We start from the raw sequence: 20842 nt of genomic DNA on the forward strand, positions 1-20842 counted from the left end.
CCATGCCACCCGGGACTGTGGCAGGTCCAGGACCCAGCCCATCCAACACTTCAGCACATCCCAAACACCCATCTGCCTCCTGGCACCCCACCCCCTCAGGAACACCAGGAGCATCTGAATACACTCTGGGGCTTAAAACTACCTATACTGCCTTGTGAGCTGGAGAACAGGATTCAGTGGCAACTCTCTGAACAAAAGCATATGAAATTTCTTAGACATGGCTATACAGCCTTCCTTTCTTCTTACCCGATATATATTTTAATAGACAAAGTTAGTGGACACAGCTAAGTCCAGTTGGTAGTAGAGCTGAACAGATGGTCACCCAGAAATCTGACCTAGAATGACTTATCCTGCACAGCTGTGCTGACAATGGAGCCCTATTTTGGGGACACCCTAAAAATCCTTGACCTAATGCACAGTCCAAGATACAGTTTAGAGCAGGAACTACAATTGTAACCTGATTTCCTCTCTAAAGCAAAGAATTCAACTTTTACCACACAGGGACATGATCAAATCAACCTAAAGGTGTTTCTCTTCCATTGTCAAAACTGTTGGGGCCATAAGCCAGGCAACACACAATACTCTTTGCTTAGCTAGCCTCTAGAGCCATTCCAGGTACCCTAAAATGGGTCTTTACACAGGTGGTTTTCAGGCTTATGCTATTTCCACAGAAAGAAATACTTTGTAAAATGGTAAATATAAATTTTCTTCTAAAAAGTTTGCTTTTAAATCTTAACAGAAAATTTAAGAGCTACAAATACCTAATTAACACTACCAGTAATGGATAATTCAAGCTAAGGTTTAATTTCTCAACACTGAAATCTCAGCTGAAGTTGAGTTGACCTTAAGAAATGTTAGCAATAGAAAAATGCATTACGGTTTCCGATGACCAGCATCCCATATCTCAGAGCCTGGGTTCGATCCTTGGATCAGGCTCCAGTGGCCAGCCAATGTTAACTGTAGGGGCCACTGGTGGAGGCTGGGGTAGTCAGGAGTCTAAGAGGCAGATGTGGGACTGGGCTGGCCTCCCTGGCTCCAGGCTCCAGCCTTGTCCAGGCTGCTTCACACACTGGGGGAAGGAACCGGCAAATGGCAGCTCTGCCTGCCTCTCGAAATGCAAGCATTCATAAACCTTCGATTGCTCTACTATAAATGGGAAAGTCACGTTTGCCGACACAGAAACTGCTGAAGGTCGTTTTTCACCATCAAAATTCAAAGACAAGCATGCCATTGCACACAGCAAAGTAGATTTGAAAACTTTATCACAAAATTACACAAGAGATTCCAGTTCAAGTTGACAGACACACTAGGTTTAAAGTGCTGTATTAAAAAAAATATATATAAAAACAAAAATACAGTTCATTTTGGGGCAATTAAATATTTCATTTTAAAAGAAATAACACTAAAAAGAAGAAATCTGCATGTAGGGTGTTTGCAGTTGTTCGAATTTGCTCTTTCCACTCTGAGAATGTTGCCTTTCTCAGAACACAACAGCTGCTCGGTCAGATTTTTGTTCTTAAGCCGTTTATCTATATTTGACCAGAGGTGGAGGCTAAGTCAGCTAGGTGGCTAATCGTAATGTGCTAAATGTGAACATTACTTCCAAGTCACCTTTGCCTTCCTTGAAGACCTGCATTTGCTTGTCTCAAACATCTGTAATGAGCTACAGTTTGCTAATGCTTGAGGTACTCTGGTTAATGATCAAAATGGTGTGGCCAAATGACAACCAAGTATCATAAACGGAACACGATTCTTACACCAACACAAACCAAGTCATTCTTTTCTCAATAATACAGCCAACCCAAGAAAGACCACGTTCTATAACACTTTATCATTTCCAAATAACACTAAAAGCAGCTAGAGCATTCACCGATTTTGTTTCCTACTATGTGCCTTGGAGAAATCTCATTCCAAATTGGTTTTGGACACAGGAGCATGACATTTGCAGAATGTAATATTGTAATAACAGTACTGAGGTTGACTGTGATATACTATTAAACTTGTTGCATATGAAATGGCTACATCTTTTATACAGAACATTGGTCCAATTAAATAGAGAACAGCATCTGGAAATTTATCTCCTTCAATGCTCGGAGATCATCTGCAGGTGTAAGTCCTTGTTCACACTGAGCTCTGCTGGCAGCTACAGCCTGGCCTTCACATATGCTACTGTATGAACAGGATGCTGAAGGCCATCACGACACAGCACACCGCGACGTACGGACTCTTCCGCTCACCTGCGGAGACACAAGGGGAACACCTCTTGACGGCTGGGAGCTACCATGGGTTGTAACGCCGAGGGGTGCGTCTAAGAATCAGAATGCTTTTGCCTGGGAGTTCCACACCTTCTGGAGGTGGAGGTGAAGTAAACAAGAAACCAGAGGCAGCAACGACAAAACAACACCACACAATGTGCTCAACTACATTCATTTCCACGCTTACAGGAAACTGACAGCACTTTCTTGAACCACTGCCTTACCCCAGGTGGCACGGCAGGGCAGGTCTGACATCCAAGAGCAACCAGTCTGAAGAAACATCTATTCTCTTAAAAAAGTCTACTTAGAAATCCAACATACAGTTTTTAAACATAACATTTCCTTCAGTGGTCATAATTCATGACATTGGAAGAAGGGAAGACAAAGGTTCAGAAATGAAGAGAAGCAGAGCATGGATGGCAGAACGCATTTCATTACACTGTTTCTGGAATAAAATGTCAAGACTATTTTAATATGGTTAACATGAGCTAGCCATGCAGAATTTAAAGATATCTATTTCTGCAAGAGTCAATTTTCACACACATATGAGGTGATGTTCTGCATGAAGCAGGCCTGAAGGTAGTTTGTGAAACTGAACTAACCGCAGCTCTTCTCACGGTCCACTCACAGCAGAGGGAGACCGTGCCTCCATGCTGCCTGAGGGCAGGGAACAGAGTGAGGAGGGCAGCCCCACCTTGACTTTGTGCCTGGCATCCTCCAGTGGCTAGCGAGGCTCACTCTTGTCTCAGTTATGTTTTATCACAGAGGCTTAAATGCAGCTTCCTCCTAATACCCAGGTTCCTTTAGTCACCACGTTCAGTAAACTCTGGAAAATGTCCAACTTAACTACTATTTTGTAATGAAAATTCTCAAGGTCAGATTCCTTTTCAGAGCCTCCTCACTGAACGCATGACACCATACTGTCAGTCCTGTTTACACCACCACGCAGGCTTGATGATAATATTCATAAAAAATGTAATTTAGATATACATGCAGATTTGAGAAACTGTGTTTTAAAGAAGCTATCGTCTAATTTCACTTTTCCACGAACTTTTAAGCTATCCCGGCATGTAAATATTTGGTGTTGCTTTTTCTATCCATAAACATTTAATGAACCACCTTCTAGCTGCAGAAAACTAGATATGAGAGAAAGCATTATTCGTTTATTTTATTTGAAAGGCAGAGTTGCAGAGAGAAAGGAGAAGCAGAGAGAGAGATCTTCTGTCCACTGGTTCACTCCCTAAATGGCCACAATGGCTGGAGGTGGGCCGGCCTGAAGCCAGGACCATCCTCAGGGCCCAAAGACTCGGCCATCCTGTGCTGCATTCTCAGGTGCATGGGAGCAGGACCCAAGTGAGGCAGTCGGACTTGAACGAGTGCCCAAATGGGGTGCTGTAACTGCAGACAAACTTTTACCCAGCTACACCCCCTTCTTCTAGCATCCTTATAAAGGCTATTTTTCATGTCTGAAAGTCTAAAAAGAAGTATTTGAGTTGTGCATCTGCTAAAAGTTAATTCTGGAAGTAGTTGTTCTTTAGTCTCAGATTCAGAATACCGTAATTTACACATGGGTCTCATTTTCCTGTGTTTCATTTACTTAAAAGGGCTGGCTGTGTGGTGGAGCTAACCATCTCTGGCCGGACCTGGAGGACATGACTTCTGGTCTTGGGTCTGTGCAAGCTGAAGGACAGCTGCTGTAATGTGATGAGGTGAGGTGTCCAGGCCTTTCTCTGTGTCAAGGTTAGAGCAGCACGTTTCAGCAGCCACATCCTCAAAGTCACTCCAGGAGAGGAAAAAGCTAAGCTTACACAGAGCTTCGTTCTAACTGAACCGTCCCACATATGACATGCATACAGTCAAGAGGGAAAATGTGCAAGAATACAGAAAAGCATTATTTATAATGCAACACAGAAATAGATCCTACCGAGGGAAATCATTAGGAAAGCTACAAACTATGTATCTTCAACTTAGAGTAAAGGGTCAACTTGGTCTGCCCACTGAATGGAGCTGCACATACTTAACTGAACACAGCAATGGATTTTAAGTACTGTGATGTTTCCTGCATGAATCAGCAATGTCTGAGAGCCGAGATGAGCACTCCAGATGTGCTCCTCCTCCTCTCTCCCAGCAGCTTCCACGCGGGCTCATTTGACACTGCTTCCTGGCTTGCCTGAGGCAGTCATCTGGCTTATGTGTACTTACACTGACCGCCAGTGAGCAGCGCCACCGGCATGGGCCACTCAGGGATGGTTTCCTTACTGTCCTTGTCCTCTTTTCACGGCTTGGCCTTGTGCTGTGCTCTCAGGCCTCCAGCTGTGTGTGCTGTGTGTGACTGCCACGTAGCCTGTGCACCTACAGCACTCGGGAACATCAACGGGGGCTCCCGTGTGCACCCCAAGATGCTTGGTGACGCCCTGAGCTACACTAGCTTGCACTAACGTCAGGCCTTTGTCCAGACACACCCAGTCAGTGGCTCCTGACTCATCACTCTCCTAGGCTGCATCAGGGCTTTAACCAAGTCAAAGCTAATGATACTCCTTACAAAATTAAGACCCACTCACTAATGGGGTAAGAGAAAGTCAAGAAGAACAAACTCCAAGGCAGCATAATAACAACCCCGAATCCTCTGGAAGATCGTGTTTGGCCATAGCCATTGGATCAGAATGAGAGTCTTCAATGGGGTTCTGTCCTGTGAGACACTTGGTGTCTGTGGTATCGTTGTTACAGCAAGAAGCCCCAAAGGTCAAATCATTCTATGATCTCATCATCTCAGGTCTAGAAAAGAATTCTAGTGTTATGCTGACAGCTTCCTGTTGATGGGTCTTATATATTAAAATCTTAAGGGAAGAAAACATGCTCTTTGAGCCTGGAGCAGTAGCCTAGTAGCTAAAGTCCTTGCCTTGCATGCTCCATGATCCCATATGGGTGCCGGTTCTAATCCCTGCAGCCCAACTTCCCAGCCAGCTCCCTGCCTGTGGCCTGGGAAAGCAGCTGAGGATGGCCCAAAGTCTTGGGATCCACACCAATGTGGGAGACCAAGAAGAAGCTCCTGGCTCCCGGTTTCAGATCAGCTCCGTTGTGGCCACGAGAAGTGAACCAGCAGATGGAAGACCTTCCGCTCTGCCTCTCCCTCTCTACGTAAATCTGACTTTCCATAAAAATAAATAAATCTTAAAAAAGCAAACATGTCCTTCAATTTATTTCATTGATGAACAGCATATTTTTCTCATAAGAAGCTTTTGATATTTAAAGATAGTTTATGATCATCATTTTTACATGTTATACCAATCCCCAGAAAAATTTCAAAGAATTAAAAGACCAAGTTTCCATTTTCCAATCTCTGTTCAGTTGCTCTGTATGATGAACCGTCTTCTAAGTTTCTCACACCTCTGAAAACTTGGACATTAGAGTAAAATCCACCAGTCCAAAGGGAACACCATTAATGGCATAAAATCCTCAATTCCCTGTATTTGTTTGGGAAATGTAGGCCATTGTCAGAATGGTTAGCTAGATTAAACGCAGGAAAATCCAAAGCTTTTAGAAAAGTCTAATAAGCTTTACAAAAGAAAAAAAATAGTTATGTATAAATTCAATGTTAGAAGAAGAGAACTAAAAACATTTTTTGGTTAAGCAAATAATTTCAAAGAGGAGAAGAAATTACTCATTTTTAGTCCAACTGGTGTTAAGTACAAATGCTGTGGCTTTATATACTTTTTTGGAACTTGGTTATGTCAAAATGATAAAAACTATGAATCAAGACTTCTGGTAAATCACAGCCACACAACGCATTTGAATCTCATCATGTATCATTTGCAAGTGGCCCATGCACTGGTCTGTGTTCAGTGTTACATAATGGTCAGCTGTATTTATACATATGATTAAGCCCTTCATTAGACAGGAAATCGATCTGCAGTTATCAAAATGGTGAACTCCAAACAGCACAGCTCACTTTATAACACGGACACGCTGTGCATAAAACTATATCAACAGGTGGACATCCCTTGCGGGCCAGGCCTTTGACCTGATGGCCGAGATCACGAGTTCGGGGTGTCCGTGTCCCACATCAGAGCACCTGCTTCCCATTCCCCGCCCTCACTCCTGATCCTTGGCAGAAAGCAGTGATGGCTCAAGCATGGGATTCCGGACGCTCACACAGACCAGAAATGATTTCCTGGCTCCTGGACTTGGCCCTGTGACCACTGTAACCTTTGGGAAATAAGTCATCAGACGGGGCACATTCTTCGTCTCTGTTTCTTACATAGTAATAAAGAAACAGGAAACAAACCAACAGAAATCTCAGAACAAAGCGTGCGTAGTGTCTACACCATCTAACACCTTCGTTAAAGCACTGTCGTAGCTTTCTGTCCCCCTGGCACTGTAATACTATGAAGTATCGACCGAATTTAGATTTAAGTGACACAAGGGAGTGCTGTGAAACCCCATAAATGCATAAAATTGTGAAGTCTGCATTTTGCAAACTGACATTAGATTTATGTGCCTATGATAAATGAGTTGGTTACCAATGTTACAACTGAAATAGAAGGATACTTACCAATTCGAGCACACTTCCAAAATATACCCAACAGTCTGCATAGAATAAAAAAGAAAAAAATGGCTATTGGTTACCAGGAAAGACAAATCATTTCTCATCTTAGAGAATTATTCCGATATATGCAATTTAGCCTGTAATGCTCTATTTCAGAACTGAAATCTGCCTGCTTGACGTGGAACAGCCATTTGCTGAGCAAGAAAGGAAATAGTAACTTATCTTTCATTACTCAACATACACTGCTTTAGAACAGAGTATGCATTTGTCAGAGGTCCAATCCGAACAAAGACAATGGACGAGTTGTAAAGATCTGACAGGGCTGACTACACTCAAGATTGAAGTATTGAGAATAAGTGAACACAGGTTTTGGATGAACTGTAACACTGAAAGAACACTAATACTTTTAAATGTTAAAGAATATAGTATTTATTATACAATTATCAAGTCAAACGATATTATTTCTCTGTGTCATTATATGAAGGATTATAATAAAACATGTACTTATGTTTAGAAAGGAAAATTCCCAATTAAGAGGCAATCGTACATCAGTTCACGGAATATGGCAACACATATTAACCTGGTAATAAGATAAAGCAGAATAGAGATGTTCACTTAAATTCTACTAGCTGTTAGGAATTAATTACTAACTAAAAATTCTCTAATTATTTGCCATGTATAAAGAGTAACAGCATTGAAAAAAAAAATAACCAATCTAGTCATGAATGAACAGAGGCATCTAAGAAAGTAACACTGTTTACATTACAAAGATAAACTAACGTTTATTGTGTACGTTAGAATTGGGTCAGCAAAATCACAGTACAAAACAAAAATGGTCAGTTCCACAGAAATTTACATTATACCTTATGTGCTCAAACAAACAGCTAACAAATCCTTACGTCTTGGAGACCTAAGACTCAGTGAAAACCCTGGTTCCATTAAATTCCACACACGCTCCTCTTCTGATGTCTAATAATTTTCTGACTCCCAAGGGCGCGGGGGAGGCAATTCAGCACAGACTTGGTGAAATTACAAGCTGATAATTACAGGTTGATCTCAGCGAATGGAAATTCTGACGAATAAATCAACTTCATTATGGGGATATACGGATATATATACGGATGAATATCCTCAAAGTGTAAGCGTTTATATATTCCTCAAAGTAATACAGATCATTTTAAAGACCGGACTATTCTTTACTTCTTGTTACTGACTGACTGAGAAACTCACTTCATGTCTTTAGTAGCACTCACCACCGCTAAGTCACGAGGGTAACTGAGTGAACACACAGAAAGACCCTAGAGTATTAACACAGCCTGTGTTACGGACGGTACAGCTGCTGAAAGACACGTGCAGCTCCAGGTATCTCTTAAACTTGGCTCATGCTTCCTAATTAAAACCTGGAAAGTAACAGGTTGGACACTTGCAAAGCCATGGTTGCCGATTCCAAGAACTCACTGATTATAACATGTACTCATCTAAATTTAAGACTATAGAGTAAATTCAGCCACCAGAAGCTCCTTCCTGGTAGCTTAGCACTGAGCAGAGAGCAGCCTGAGATTCCAGGCTAGGGGAGCAGAGCTTTCTTCAGTCCTAATATTCTGGAAATATTGCTACCACTTAAAAAATGCTATAACTCAGCTAAGCAGATTACATTTCCTAAGTGAACAACAAAAAACACCCTAACAAGGAAAATCAAGAGACACTGATTTCCCTATTTTCAAGCCTAGATATATTTTTGTAACATTCCAATTTAAAAAAATCCATATTTTAAAAAATATGTACTCAGTTGACAAAAATCAAACATGTTGTTCAGTTTCTGTGGCTATATTCCATTATATCTTTCCTTTGATGTTGCTACTGGGTCAAAAGTAAGAAAGACAAAGCAGCAATCTTTTCTTTTATTCATTTTTTTAAGCATCTATAGCAGCAAGAAATTCAAGTTATTTTATATATTGAAGTCATCAGAGAGTGTTTTATAAATCTGCTGAGTCACCTATACCTAAGCATGGTATATTCTTTGTAGAATTGATTTTCAAATCCATAAAAATACATAATTGTAACAGAAAGGGACACAGGATCGTAACAATTTGTTTTACAGAAAATATTTCTTTATAAATGAGAATAAATAAAAGACTTATGAAGGAAACAAAGATCAAAAAAATGGCTTCGATAGTTGATGGCATTCATCTGTACTACAAGATGCAAAAGAAGCCCTGCTTTGTTACTGACACCTTTTGTAGGAGAAATACACTGCCACCGAGCCTGCGCCGGGAGCTGGCCGCCCGGGGAGGCCTGTTGGTGCTGCACGTCTGGGAGCGCTGCTGCTCCCCAGAGGAGAAGCAGACACCTCCACCTCTCCACCTCCAGCAACCCTACGTGCTGTGTGCAAGTGTGCTGGTGAACTACCGCAGGGTTATTTGTTAATGACACAAGTATCTTATAAGAGAGACACCATGATGCCAGCGTTCAAGGGGCTGTGGTTCAGAGCCTCGCCTGGATTCTACCGCCTGAGTTAACTACACGTTAACAATCTGGATTACCGGGGAAGGAAAAGTAATTCCAACTGCTTGAGCAATACATTAAGATAATATAACATCAACAAACGGGCAAAGTCAATTAAATGGCCAAGAGTGCTGCAGTATAATTCACTTGATCTTAGCCAAAAGGCCGAGAAGTTATTGCAGTGCAGTTCAGACCTGAGCGGGGACAAGGGAAAGGTGCTTTCAGCGCAGGCATGGGGGCACGCCCGCTGGACCCTCACGCCGACCCAGGGAACTCACCCCCACACGGCTCTTTGCTGTCCAGCACTTTTCAGGTTACTGTTGAAATTTAAATACAATAAAACACCACAAAAATACAGATTTTGCATTTTTTTTTTTAAAACAGATCAAGCAACATAAGGTATTATTACCAAACTAAACTACACTTAGGAATTTAATTGTCTAATGACTTGCATGGTAATTTACATTCAATATAAGAACTAGTTTGTGTGATTAGACATCATTAGTAACATACCCAGTTTTATTTCTGTCCAGCAGGCTGGGAGCCAAGGAGCGGATATAAGCACAGGTACATATAAGCAGCAAGATTACAGTCAACAGACTCTGAAAATTGAAAATGGCAGACTAAAAGAGAAAAAAAATAATATAAGAAAAACTGCATGTGATAAAAATGCCAGACAATTCCATACTGAGAATGCTTTACTTTCTTCAAAAAGGCAAACAAAATGACACACCTGACAATACATAAGACTAGGCTACTCCAGACACGCATTCCCTGTTCAAGACAGGGGACGCAACAACAGAAAACCCAAAACCAAAAATATGAAACACCATCCTCCAACCGATGGCCACAGGTGGGTCCCCAGGACTCCTAAGTACAGATGTTCCCGGAGTGGACTGCGCAGCACCCCTGAGGTGGCCCTGTCCTGCCCGGAGCGGTCAGGGGACCTCAGAAAGCCCCCAAAGTGGCCCTGCCCTGGCAGGAGTGGGGAGGGGGACCTCAGAATGCCCCTGACCTTGCTGTTCTGTCTGTGATGCAGGGAGAAGTGCAGGAGATAGATGTTGACTACAATTTCTTCCAACTCTGAACTTTTTAGCTTAAAAATTCTTTTAACATGAGACTGTTGCCCATGTACTGACACATAATCTCCTAAAATGTGGTGAAATTCAGATACTTGCTTTTTCTACTGCTCAGTCAACATTATTCATCATTTAATACTCACATCGAAATTAAAACAGAGATAGAACTTACAAAAATTTAACTTATGCGTTCTCTTTTCCAGTAACTGGGCTTGAGTCATCTGTGTCTCTTTCACTTTCATGTAAACTTTCTATTCCATTCCCCACAGCGAACTCTTGGCACGCTGCAATTAAGTCAATCACAGCAGGGTCAATGAACACTGTGGTATCAGACCATGCTTCCGGCACTGATGTGTTGACCCACACAGTAAGAAATGGTTGAATAATGAAAGCATTTTAATAAAGAGAAATAATATTCCTGTATGTAGACTAACATCCATTTTTTATGCTGGTTGATAAAATGTACTGATCTCACACAGCAGCTAGTAGAATATTAATTGCATAAACTCAGAACCATTTTCCAAAAACCAGGAATAAGACAAAGATTTCGAGTTCCAAACTCTTCCTTGCAGGTTAGTGGTTAACTGAGACGCCGCAGAGTCCCATGCTGAAGACCCCGGGGGCTGAGGAAGCTGGCTGCGTGCTAAGTGACACCCGTTCCATCCACTGTCCTGGTGTGGGACACTCACTGAGACTTCAACAGAGCAATATCCAACTTGGACAGACCTACGCACAGAACCTAAAAGCTGGGACACAGCAGGAAAGTAGGAACATCTGCCTCTCGCCTTTCCCATCTCTGTCCCACCGTATCCCTGAATGTGTTTCTGTGACTTCCTAACTTAAAAAACTTCACTACAACAAAAAAATTAAAAAGTTCTAACTGTAACTTTGCCTTTCAAGTAAATAAAATTTAAGACTTAATGGGGTTAAACTATGTTAATCCACAGTCTTCATGCATTACCATCCAGCTGAAAGGCAAAATAGAAAAGATTACATCTGTGGTAGGAGGACTGGGAGCGCAAGCTAAGCCATTTAGGAAAAGCCTTGACATGAAACACAGAACCCTGGCGGCAAAGCAAAAGCTGAAACCCAGAAAACACACGGAAAAACACAAAAGCAGAATAGACTCATGCCAGTTTCTTAAGAATGGAAGACAGCATGGTCAGGCGAATTTCTGAATTTAAAGTAAAATTAATACTAACAAGTTATTTTTGAGACAGCTGATTCTGAAGTTTAAACAGAAAATGAGTAAGAAAAGCCAGGAGAATCTTAAGAACTAGCCTTGCAAGAAATTGTTACAATTTCCTTAAAAACAAAAAAAAAGCATTTGTGTGGGGGACAGAGAGATCTTAAATCTGCTGGTTTACTCCCCAGATGGCCACAGCTGGACCAGGCTGAAGGTCTTCCAAGTGGGTGGCACAAGCACCTTGGGGCAACCTTCCGCTCCTTTCCTCAGGCCACTAGCAGGGGGCCGGACAGGGAGCACAGCCGCAGGAACAGGAACTGGTGCCCGAAGGGGATGCAGGCATCACAGATGGGGCTGTCAGCCACAACCATACCAGGTGGTCCCTATAATCCCTTTTAAAAATTTTATGATACGTGTAACTATAAAAAAAACAAGACATTATATATATTTGCTACCTACCAATATTCTTTTTTTTTTTTTTTAAAGATTTCTTTACTTTTCTTGGAAAGGCAGACTTGCAGAGAGGAGAGAGAATTTTCTTTCACCTGTGTTCAGTCCCTAAGTGGCTGCCATGACCTGAGCTGAGCCGATTTGAAGCCAGGAGCTAGAAGTTTCTTCCAGCTCTCTCACAGGGATGCAGGGTCCCAAGGCTTTAGGACAACCTCAACTGCATTCCCAGGCCACAAGCAGGGAGCTGGGAGGCAAGTGGAGCAGCTGGGACACGAAGTGGGTCCCATATAGGATCCCGGCAGACGAAGGTGAGAACTTTAGTCACTAGGCTACTGTGCTGGGCCCATCTACCATATTCTTAACTGTATGTTAAAAATGGGTATGTGGGAAAAAGGGTGCAATATTTTACAATGAGCACATCTTTAGTGTGCAAACCTTTATGCAAAAGCAGGAAGATACAGTGGCTATATCTACATTATTCTTTAACTCATATTTTAATATTTGTTATTTTTGTGATGAAATGCTGTATGTATATAGGAAAGCTAAAGTTCAACACATTGCGACTGTGAACTACACTGGGTTTTAATTTTGTAGCTTTGAAACATGCCAGCTAATGATCAAGTACCAGCAGAAAAAACAAGGTCTTAAAACTCTTTTCTTCCAAGGGTCATATTTTGACTTGTATATGAATATGTTCATGAGTAGCATGAGACCACAAGCTCATGGAACAGAGTCACAGCTGGCTAGGAGGACCAAGCTTGCAGTCTGGGAACAGAGCCCCGACTCTGCAGACTCAACCAGACCCAAGTGGGCCAGCCTTGCAGGGAGTCCCTGCCCTCTTGCACCAGCTGGCCAGCACACAGCATGGAGCTCTAGTGGCCTGGCTCTGCCTGGCCTGCCGCATGCTTGTGGAGTGTGCCCACCGATGTGTGCGGAAGGGTAAGTGGCTACAAGTCTCGCCACCCTGTCCTGCCTTTCAAACAAACACTGACTACTGAGCTAGACAGCAGTTCTAAGCAACCAAGAATATGATGTGTAGTTTGAAAGCCAAGCATTAGAGCACAGTAGCAAGTGATGGCTTGTGGGTAAAGGACCCAATCCAGATGTGCAAAGGAGAGAAGCAAGCACAGGACATTTTGGTTGCAGCATTAAAGGAGGCTGATGTTTCTGTCTGACAGAAAAATTGGGATTTTCAGTATGAAAATGTTATTAACAGGAACAAAGGAAGCTGATTATATAATAAAGGGCAAGATGATTCTAGCACATAAATTCACTTAATGACTTTGGTATTTGTTTCAGATCCCTTAAATTGTGAGTCTCTGCCAAGGTGCTGTTTGTTGCTGCGCAGTGACCCGACTCAGTCTTGAGTGTGCCCTCCTCTAGGAGGGCCTCCCTGTGCCCACGCCGCACGCTCTGTGGGGTCAGCACCCTCGTGTCCACACATTACCCACGACCTTTCCTAGAAGGGCTCCTGTCGGACCGCACCTCCACTGATTTCCTGAGATCTCTACTTAGCAGAAAAGCACAAGGTAAGCACTGCAAAATGCGGTGCGGTAATGAGCACTTCAGCCAGTGAGAGCACACTCAGATTCCAGAACAAAGACAGCAGCTCAGCCTGCTGAACAAGGATTATGCTAACAGAGAAGCATGGCGGCCGCCTCAGACTGGCATGAACCTGCGACTGTTACCACGGAAGCAAGATGGTGAGCAGACCTTCATAGATAGTTAAATATTCTTTGGTACGGGCACAGTGACTTAGGTGAGCAGCAGCGGTGTGCAGTGCCCAAGCCGGCCCCAGAGCCCCCGGGCAGCAGTGTGCATGTCCCCATCGCCCCCGAGGATCCCTGGCTTATACCTAGTTATTGCTTTGGCCAGTAAGCCAAATAAGCAAACTGTGAGAAGGGAAGAGGACTTTTCCAGGGCAGGCAAATCTATACAGCGTTTTGTTTCTCCGTCTATTGTACTTAAACAATAATCAAGGGACAGAGTTTTACAGCCAGGGGTATTGAAGCTTGACAGGTTCATTTTAGCAGATGTTACTCTTAACTAAAGCTGCTGTATCGATAGTTTGCATTTTACTTACACAAACATGATTTTAAAAGACAATAAATATTGAAGCAGGTCTTACGTGCAGAAGATACCCTATACTTTCCAATGCTTTTGTTTTTGAGAATAGCCCTTTTTCCTCACTGGGGCAACACTATAAAACAGAGGTTTTACCCTTGGTTAGGCCTGAAAGTTACAAATCAAAGGTGTCTGTAACAGCACACAAAATCAAAAGTTAAAGCTTCCATTAGGGACTTCCATAATGTTTTAACATAGTGATACAAAGCAAACGAGGACGGCCCCTAACAGACTACACGTCTATTAGTGCAAGCTAACAATCTAGACCCACTCAAAGTTAAAAACGCTCTCTCCCCATTCCAGGGCAGCCATAGGGCGTGCACTGCTGACAACTGGATAAATACAGACACTGGCCTTTTCCCCGTGCGAAAACAACGCACTCACGAAGAGGTTTTCAAAAACATGGAGTTCTACTCTATATACTTTTCTACAGCTTCCCTCGCAATGACAAACTCGGAATGAACATCACGCCAGTATCCAGAGGCGCACTCCGTTCGCCCCAGTGTCCAGCACAGGGCCGGGGCTGAGGAGCTGCCATGAGTCGTGTGTTCTGGGTCCCTTGCATGTGTGGTCCTGGTCCTGTTTACTTTGTCTCGCCTTGACTTTGGATCAGTCAAGAAGGATCACTCTGCTACCCTTCAATGAGCAACAGTTGGTCTCTAGCATCCCCAAGATTATAAACAACGTGCAGCAGTCAAGTTCATCTGCCTTTGCTCTGTGCACATTTTAGAGGGTGGGGAGGAACAGTACTAAACTGCTGGGTAATAATAACACGTTTTTTCAAAGGCTTCACCAATTTATGTTTTCACTGAATTGAACTCCTCTGGCATAATTTACAATGGTCCACAATTTTATGGATAGTGACAAATATTGGCACTGAAGCTCTCCTTAATGTAACAGATTCCGATTCTGTTGTAACAAATCACCATAAACACATATAAACAGATACTATGTTTCCAGATGTCAAGGTTAGACGACTGGTGCTGGAAACTGACTCAGAAGCAGTTCCTTGCCCTGTCCACCCTCGTGGGGCCATGCCCTTCCTGGCTGTAAGTCCTGCCTGAACCTGAATGTGGCAAACACACATTCTGTGACTGACTTTACAACCACCTTGCCCCAATCTAGGCGAATCTTTCAACACGGAAATCTCATCCCCAGATGCAAAAACCCTTTGCCAGGTAACACACTCATGGGTTTGTGAGGAAAAGCAGGTGGCATTTGGCTTACAAATATCAAAACTTTACCTCTAAGTCTCTCCTTTTCATAAAAAGGTATTCTGTACCAGTCAGTTCCTTAGCACATGGCTGCCTATGACGCTGCCCTGAGCACAAACTGGGGAAATCTGCTGCCATATAACTGCCAGTTGGTGTCCCGGCTGCTCCACTTCCAATCCAGCTCCCTGCTAAGTGCCTGGCAAAGCAGACGGTGGCCCGAGTATCTGGGCCCCTTTCACCCACGAGGGAGACTGGCAAGAGGCTCCTGGCTTACGTCTGCCACAACGTGGGCAGTTGTGGCCACCTGAGGAGTGACACAGCAGATGCAAGATCTTAGTCTCTCCCTCTTTCGGACCAACAAATCTTTTGAAAAAAGAACAGAATGGGTGTGAGACTCAGCGATCCTGCACTGACCTTCCACCTGATCAGGGTTAAGCTCACGCCCCGCGTGACTGGGAGGCTCCAAGGCCCTGGAGTCCTGCGCACTGCAGGCTGTCAGAACACTCCGATCTGACCGGAGCGTCTCACGTGCTTGAGGCAATGAGTCAGAACACTGAGTTAGCACACCCAGACCAGAAGAAACGCGGTGCATCAGTGTGAAGTGAATCGGCTGGGGCTCTAGGGAACATGCCCACAGTGCGCAGGCTTTCACCTGGCCGCCACTGCGCAGGACACCGCAACTCAGCACTGCGCAGGCGCAGGAGAATCGGGGCCGGGTTCCGCAGCTCCTACACGAGCTGCCCCCAACGCTGCCCAACCTATAAAACAGCCTGTATTCTCACGGCTCCTCGCAGGCTGAGCAATCTTTTTTTTCAGGTTCAATTTTTAATCATTTTATCTAAACTCATATTTTCAGTCATTCTTGCACGACAGACTGTACCAAAAGTTTAATAATGTTTATAAAACAAACATTTATAAGTAAAAATTACTAAAATTACAGTTGCACACCCTCTGTCCACTGACTGCTCAAATGACTGACTGGCTCCTAAGCACAGTTAAGCCAAATTTAGAACCCTAATTAAACACATGTCATTACCCTCAGCTTTGGCTCCTCTCGTGTTTACTTTTAGGACTATGAAAATTGCAAAATAAACTATCAGAGTACTTGAATAAAGAAGGTATAAACGGGCCCAGCCTGGTAGTCTAGTAGCTACATCCTTGTCTTACAGGCGCTGGGATTCCCATAAGGGCACGGGTTCGTGTCCCAGCTGCTCTACTTCCCATCAAGCTCCCTGCTTGTGGCCTGGGAAAGCAATCGAGGATGGCCCAAAGCCTTGGGCACCCTGCACCTGCGTGGGAGACAAGGAAGAAACTCCTGGCTTTGGATCAGCTCAGCTCTGGCCACTGTGGCCACTTGGGGGGTGAACCAGCAGATGGAAGATCTGTCTTTCCTTCTCTATAAATCTGACTTTCCAATAAAAATAAAAAGTATATACAGAATATGGTTCTGTAAGAACTTATAAGATATAAACGCACTGGGATGAAAAGACAGAGAAGGGAAAATGATTCTCTGACCAATTAAGTGGTGTCCCAAAACAGCAGGGAGCTTTAAAAAAGTAAGCAGAAAATTCCCACTTCGTGTTCATTCCACTTCCCAGGGAAAGTTCCTCAAAGGCCAGAGTGCACACAGAGCGGCTCTGCTCCCGGGGTGCTGGAGTCTGCCCGCAGGCCGTGTGCTCACTAGGATCGACAGTACCCAGAGACCCGGCCCTTCCCAGAGCCCCTGGCGAAAATCCCCAAGAACTTAGGCTGGACAACCAGGTGCCATTTATGCTCAGGAGCACAGCACATGGCAGGCAGCTGCCACACCCCCATCTGCTACCACTGCCAGTCTTGGCTGCTCCACTTCTGATTCAGCCCCCTGCCAACGTGCCTGGGAAAGCCGAGGAGGAAGGCTTAGGGGCTTGGCTCCCTCCATCCACAAGCGACCTGGAAGAAGCTCCTGGACTTGGACTGCTGCAGCTCCAGCCGTGGCAGCCACTTGGGGGGTGAACTCATGGATATAAGCGCTCCATTCCCTCTCCCGGCAGCCCCCTCTGTAACTCTGCCTTTCAAATAAATCAATCATGAACTGAAGTGATCAGAACTGCCCCAGCCACGTTCTCACTGTGGATTTTGGCACCCAGATAAGCAATGACACCCACTGAGACAGGAGGGTAATGGATCTTACAGCCTTCTTCATCGACCGAGCAGAGACTGCCACGGGGATGCTAACTGAGGTCTGAATCCTGGCTTCCCAACTCCACGTGGGATCCCGGGCAATGCTGCCCCTCTCCCTTCCCCTGGAACCTCCTGGCTTTGGACCAGCTGAACCGAGAGCATGCAAGTGCTGCTCAACGGTGCCATGGCTCCTTTTGGAGCAATTAGCCTAGGAAGGCTCATCTTCCACAGGGTGGCTGCTTCTCGCCAGGTCACAGGCCAGGAGGTTGAGGAGTCAACTTCACACTCCAGGAAAACAGCAAGACATCAAGGGCGAGTCCTACTGTCAAATGGAGCACGCACAAAATGTGACCAGGACAAGCACTGCTTATCCACCCACATCTACATGGTGGAACCTGGACACAGCAGCCGAGAGGGAGGACATGGCAGAAGGTCTTGTCCAGGGAGAGGTCTCCCGCATAGCTGCCCTAAGTGGCTGCTGGTCTCCCCAGGGGTGTAAGGGCTCACAGCAGAAATTCTAACTTTGGGGGAGGGAGGCATGGTAGCTCTTTTTGCAGCAATTACAAACATGCACACTTTTTCCAGAAACAGGCTGCCTGCACTGGGCTTTCACACAGCTTCTGATATTTCAATCACGACCAATAACACTATCTGTCCGCTGGCCACGCCGACTCCACTTCTCTTCCCGAGTCTGGAAATGCAAGCATTTGGGTTCAAGCATCTCTGAGGGGTCTACAGGGTCAAAGGAACGTGCAACACCAAAACCTCGCTTTTGGGGATCCAGGACAGACACTCCTCCACAAGACATGCAAGGAGCTCGCAGTACACAGACCCGCCTCTGCAAAGGATGCCAATCCCGCCTTGGGAGGAGGACCCGCGGCTGCGGGCCCGTTGCATCAACAGGTGACACTGCTGACGTGCAGTTAGGATCAGCAGCAGGGGCCAGGCCGGAGCGAGGAACAGGGAGAGCAGAGCCAAAGCGGATAGCCCAAGGGGGAACCCTTGCAGCCTGCACCCCTCACAGCGTCAGCCAACGCCCAAAGGCCATCTCCGAGGACCTGCCTGGGAGGTGCAGGCTCCGGAACCCGGGGTCCCCCTCGGATCGGGCTCGACGGGGCGGGCAGGGACCGGCCCATGGCACCAGGGAACTGGGACCCTGCCGCGGCTCCCCAGCCCGCGTGACCCCCAAGCCCTACCGGGGCCCGCAGCCCCCACGCGCCGCCCAGGAATCCCTCGGGAGCCCCACTTCTTACCATAGTGAGCTCGGCGCGGCCTCAGCCACATCACCTTTCCGGGCCCGGGGCGGAAGGGGCGTGCTCGCCCCGCCTGTCCTTCTCGACCCCTCCTGCCATTCGGTTGGGTCTATCCCGGCACCGCCTCCGGAGAGGCGCCAAAAAGACGCCCGGATAGGCTGCTTTCTGCCGGAAGAGGTGGGACGTGGGCGGAGTCTCGCGGGACCGCGGAAGCAGCCGACTCTCTCATTGGCTGCGGGGATGTGTTCGTGGGGAGCGGGCATTTCAGAGGAGACCGGAAGTGGAGTCCCAGAAAGGTAGGGTCCGGAAGTGGCTGCCTCTGTTTAAATAAGTCATGGTCCGTCCCCTTCTGTTTTCCTTTGCCTTCCTCGTTGATTTATTTTCTTATTTTAGTTAAACTTCTCCTCTAATATTCTCCTCAGAGTGTGAGCCCCTGAACCTGCCTCTTGTGCGCCCCTCGGAGCTCCCGGCCTAGTCCGCGCGACTGTGGGGGCTCCCGGCCTCCCCTGCCCGCCTGTGGGGGCTCCCGGCCTCCCTTGCCCGCCTGTGGGGCTCCCGGCCTCCCCTGTACGCCTTTGGGGGCTCCCGGCCTCCCCTGCCCGCCTGTGGGAGCTCCCGGCCTCCCCTGCCCGCCTGTGGGGGCTCCCGGCCTCCCCTGCCCGCCTGTCCTGTCGGGGCTCCTGGCCCTTAGCCCCCCAACCCCCTGCCCGCCTGTGGGGGCTCCCGGCCTCCCCTGCCTGCCTGTCCTGTCGGGGCTCCTGGCCTCTGTGCCCGTGGGGGTTCCCCGCTCTTGTCCACGTGCCCCCCGGACTCCCAGCTTCTCCCACGTGTTCTGTGGGTTTGAGGAAGGGGGTGTTGGGGTGCCACTTGCCCTTGCCGTGCTCCTCAGCGTGTGCGCTGTGGGCTTGGCACGGCGCTGGACGTCCAGGGTGTTGGCAAGCCAAGGAGCGAGTGAGGGCTGGAGGCCTGGCCGGCCTCGGGGCTGGGAAAGCACGGAACCTTGCAGGTTGCCACGGGCGTGTCCGCTTATCTTGGTGGTTGCACAGGGGAGGCTCCGTCCGCTCCTGTGGGGGTTTTTGTTCTGCTTTTTTGCAGATGGAGAAAATAGTCTTGGAGTTAGGTACCAGAGGGGCAGGCTTAAGTGATGATTCCTGTAATGCTCTCTTCAGTCTATCAGGAAATCATGGCACTGCATTGTTCCAAATGTGTGGCTTCATTTTTTCTCAGCACAGTTTTTTTAGGACTCTTTTTTTGTTGTTGTTGTTAAGTTGCTTTGTTGTCTCATAAGCTGGGCAGAGCAGAGGGGCGGAAGTTCCTGTAGGGCATTGATTTCTGAGGAGTTAGGCCGGGGTCAGGTCGGGTTTGGCTGTGCTGCTGTGTGCTGCTGCACATGGAGCGGTTGGGAGCCGGTGGAGGTCTGCCCCGTTGGAGGAGGACACGGAGCAGGTCTTCGGTGTTCCTGGAGCCACTGGCTTGCGGAGGAGCAGGCGGATGGGATGGGTGCCTGCAGGGTGATGGGCTGTGGGCTCTTCAGGGTCTACCTCTACAGGACATGGAGCTTCAGATTGCCTGGCAGGAGCGCTGGAAGCTGAAGTTGTTACACATTTTTGTTTTTAAGATTTCTTTATTAAAAAGTCAGATTTATAGACAGCAAGATCTTCCACTGGTTCACTCCCTAAGTAGGCCACAATGACTGGAGCTGAGCCAATCTGAAGCCAGGAGCCAGGAGCTTCTAAAGGGCCTTTTATATGGGTGCAGGATTCCACGGCTTTGGGCCATCCTCTCTTAGGCCACTAGCAGGGAGCTGGAAGGGAAGTGGAGCAGGCAGGACACGACCTGATGCCCATATGGGATCAAAGCATACTAGATGAGGACTTTAGTCACTAGGCTACAGCTCCGGGCCCACAGTTGGTTTTTCTATTCGCATGGAATGCAGGTAACTCCACGCCAAGGGTTCTGACGTGCCTTGGCTTGAGGATGCGGGGGAACAGGGGAACAGCGTTTGCCAGTTGCTTTTAAGTTAGGCAATGATACATGTCAATTATTCTCTCATGTACAATGCTTATTCTA

At 46.3% G+C, this 20842-nt stretch overlaps 2 protein-coding genes across 3 annotated transcripts in view; one reads left to right on the forward strand and one right to left on the reverse strand.

The window, feature by feature from the left end:
- Positions 1-1245: 1245 nt before the first annotated feature.
- TMEM167A (transmembrane protein 167A) lies at positions 1246-18880 on the reverse strand. Its single transcript, XM_040985998.1, has 4 exons — positions 18773-18880; positions 9820-9929; positions 6808-6842; positions 1246-2237 (listed from the first exon to the last, which is right to left on the reverse strand). Exons 1-4 carry the CDS (start codon positions 18773-18775, stop codon positions 2167-2169), a joined length of 219 nt encoding a protein of 72 aa, XP_040841932.1. The 5' UTR covers positions 18776-18880; the 3' UTR covers positions 1246-2166.
- A 164-nt stretch (positions 18881-19044) lies between these two features.
- Positions 19045-20842, forward strand: part of XRCC4 (X-ray repair cross complementing 4) — a 146914-nt gene continuing 145116 nt past the window's right edge. For both annotated transcript variants that reach the window (XM_040985997.1, XM_040985996.1), the window contains exon 1: positions 19045-19068. The gene's annotated coding sequence lies outside the window, so the exon portion shown is untranslated. The remainder of the gene's footprint in view (positions 19069-20842) is intronic.

Source organism: Ochotona curzoniae, unplaced genomic scaffold (genome assembly GCF_017591425.1).
Source record: "Ochotona curzoniae isolate NIBS_2020 unplaced genomic scaffold, NIBS_Ocur_1.0 contig_4501, whole genome shotgun sequence".
Classification (NCBI taxonomy): Eukaryota; Metazoa; Chordata; class Mammalia; order Lagomorpha; family Ochotonidae; genus Ochotona; species Ochotona curzoniae.

Excerpts from the sequence above, each read along its gene's own strand:
- TMEM167A (XM_040985998.1), bottom strand. Across the intron at positions 6,843-9,819 it reads CTGGACAGAAATAAAACTGG|ACTGTTGGGTATATTTTGGA; the intron begins GTATGTTACTAA and ends TATTCTATGCAG. Across the intron at positions 2,238-6,807 it reads TTGGAAGTGTGCTCGAATTG|GTGAGCGGAAGAGTCCGTAC; the intron begins GTAAGTATCCTT and ends GTGTCTCCGCAG.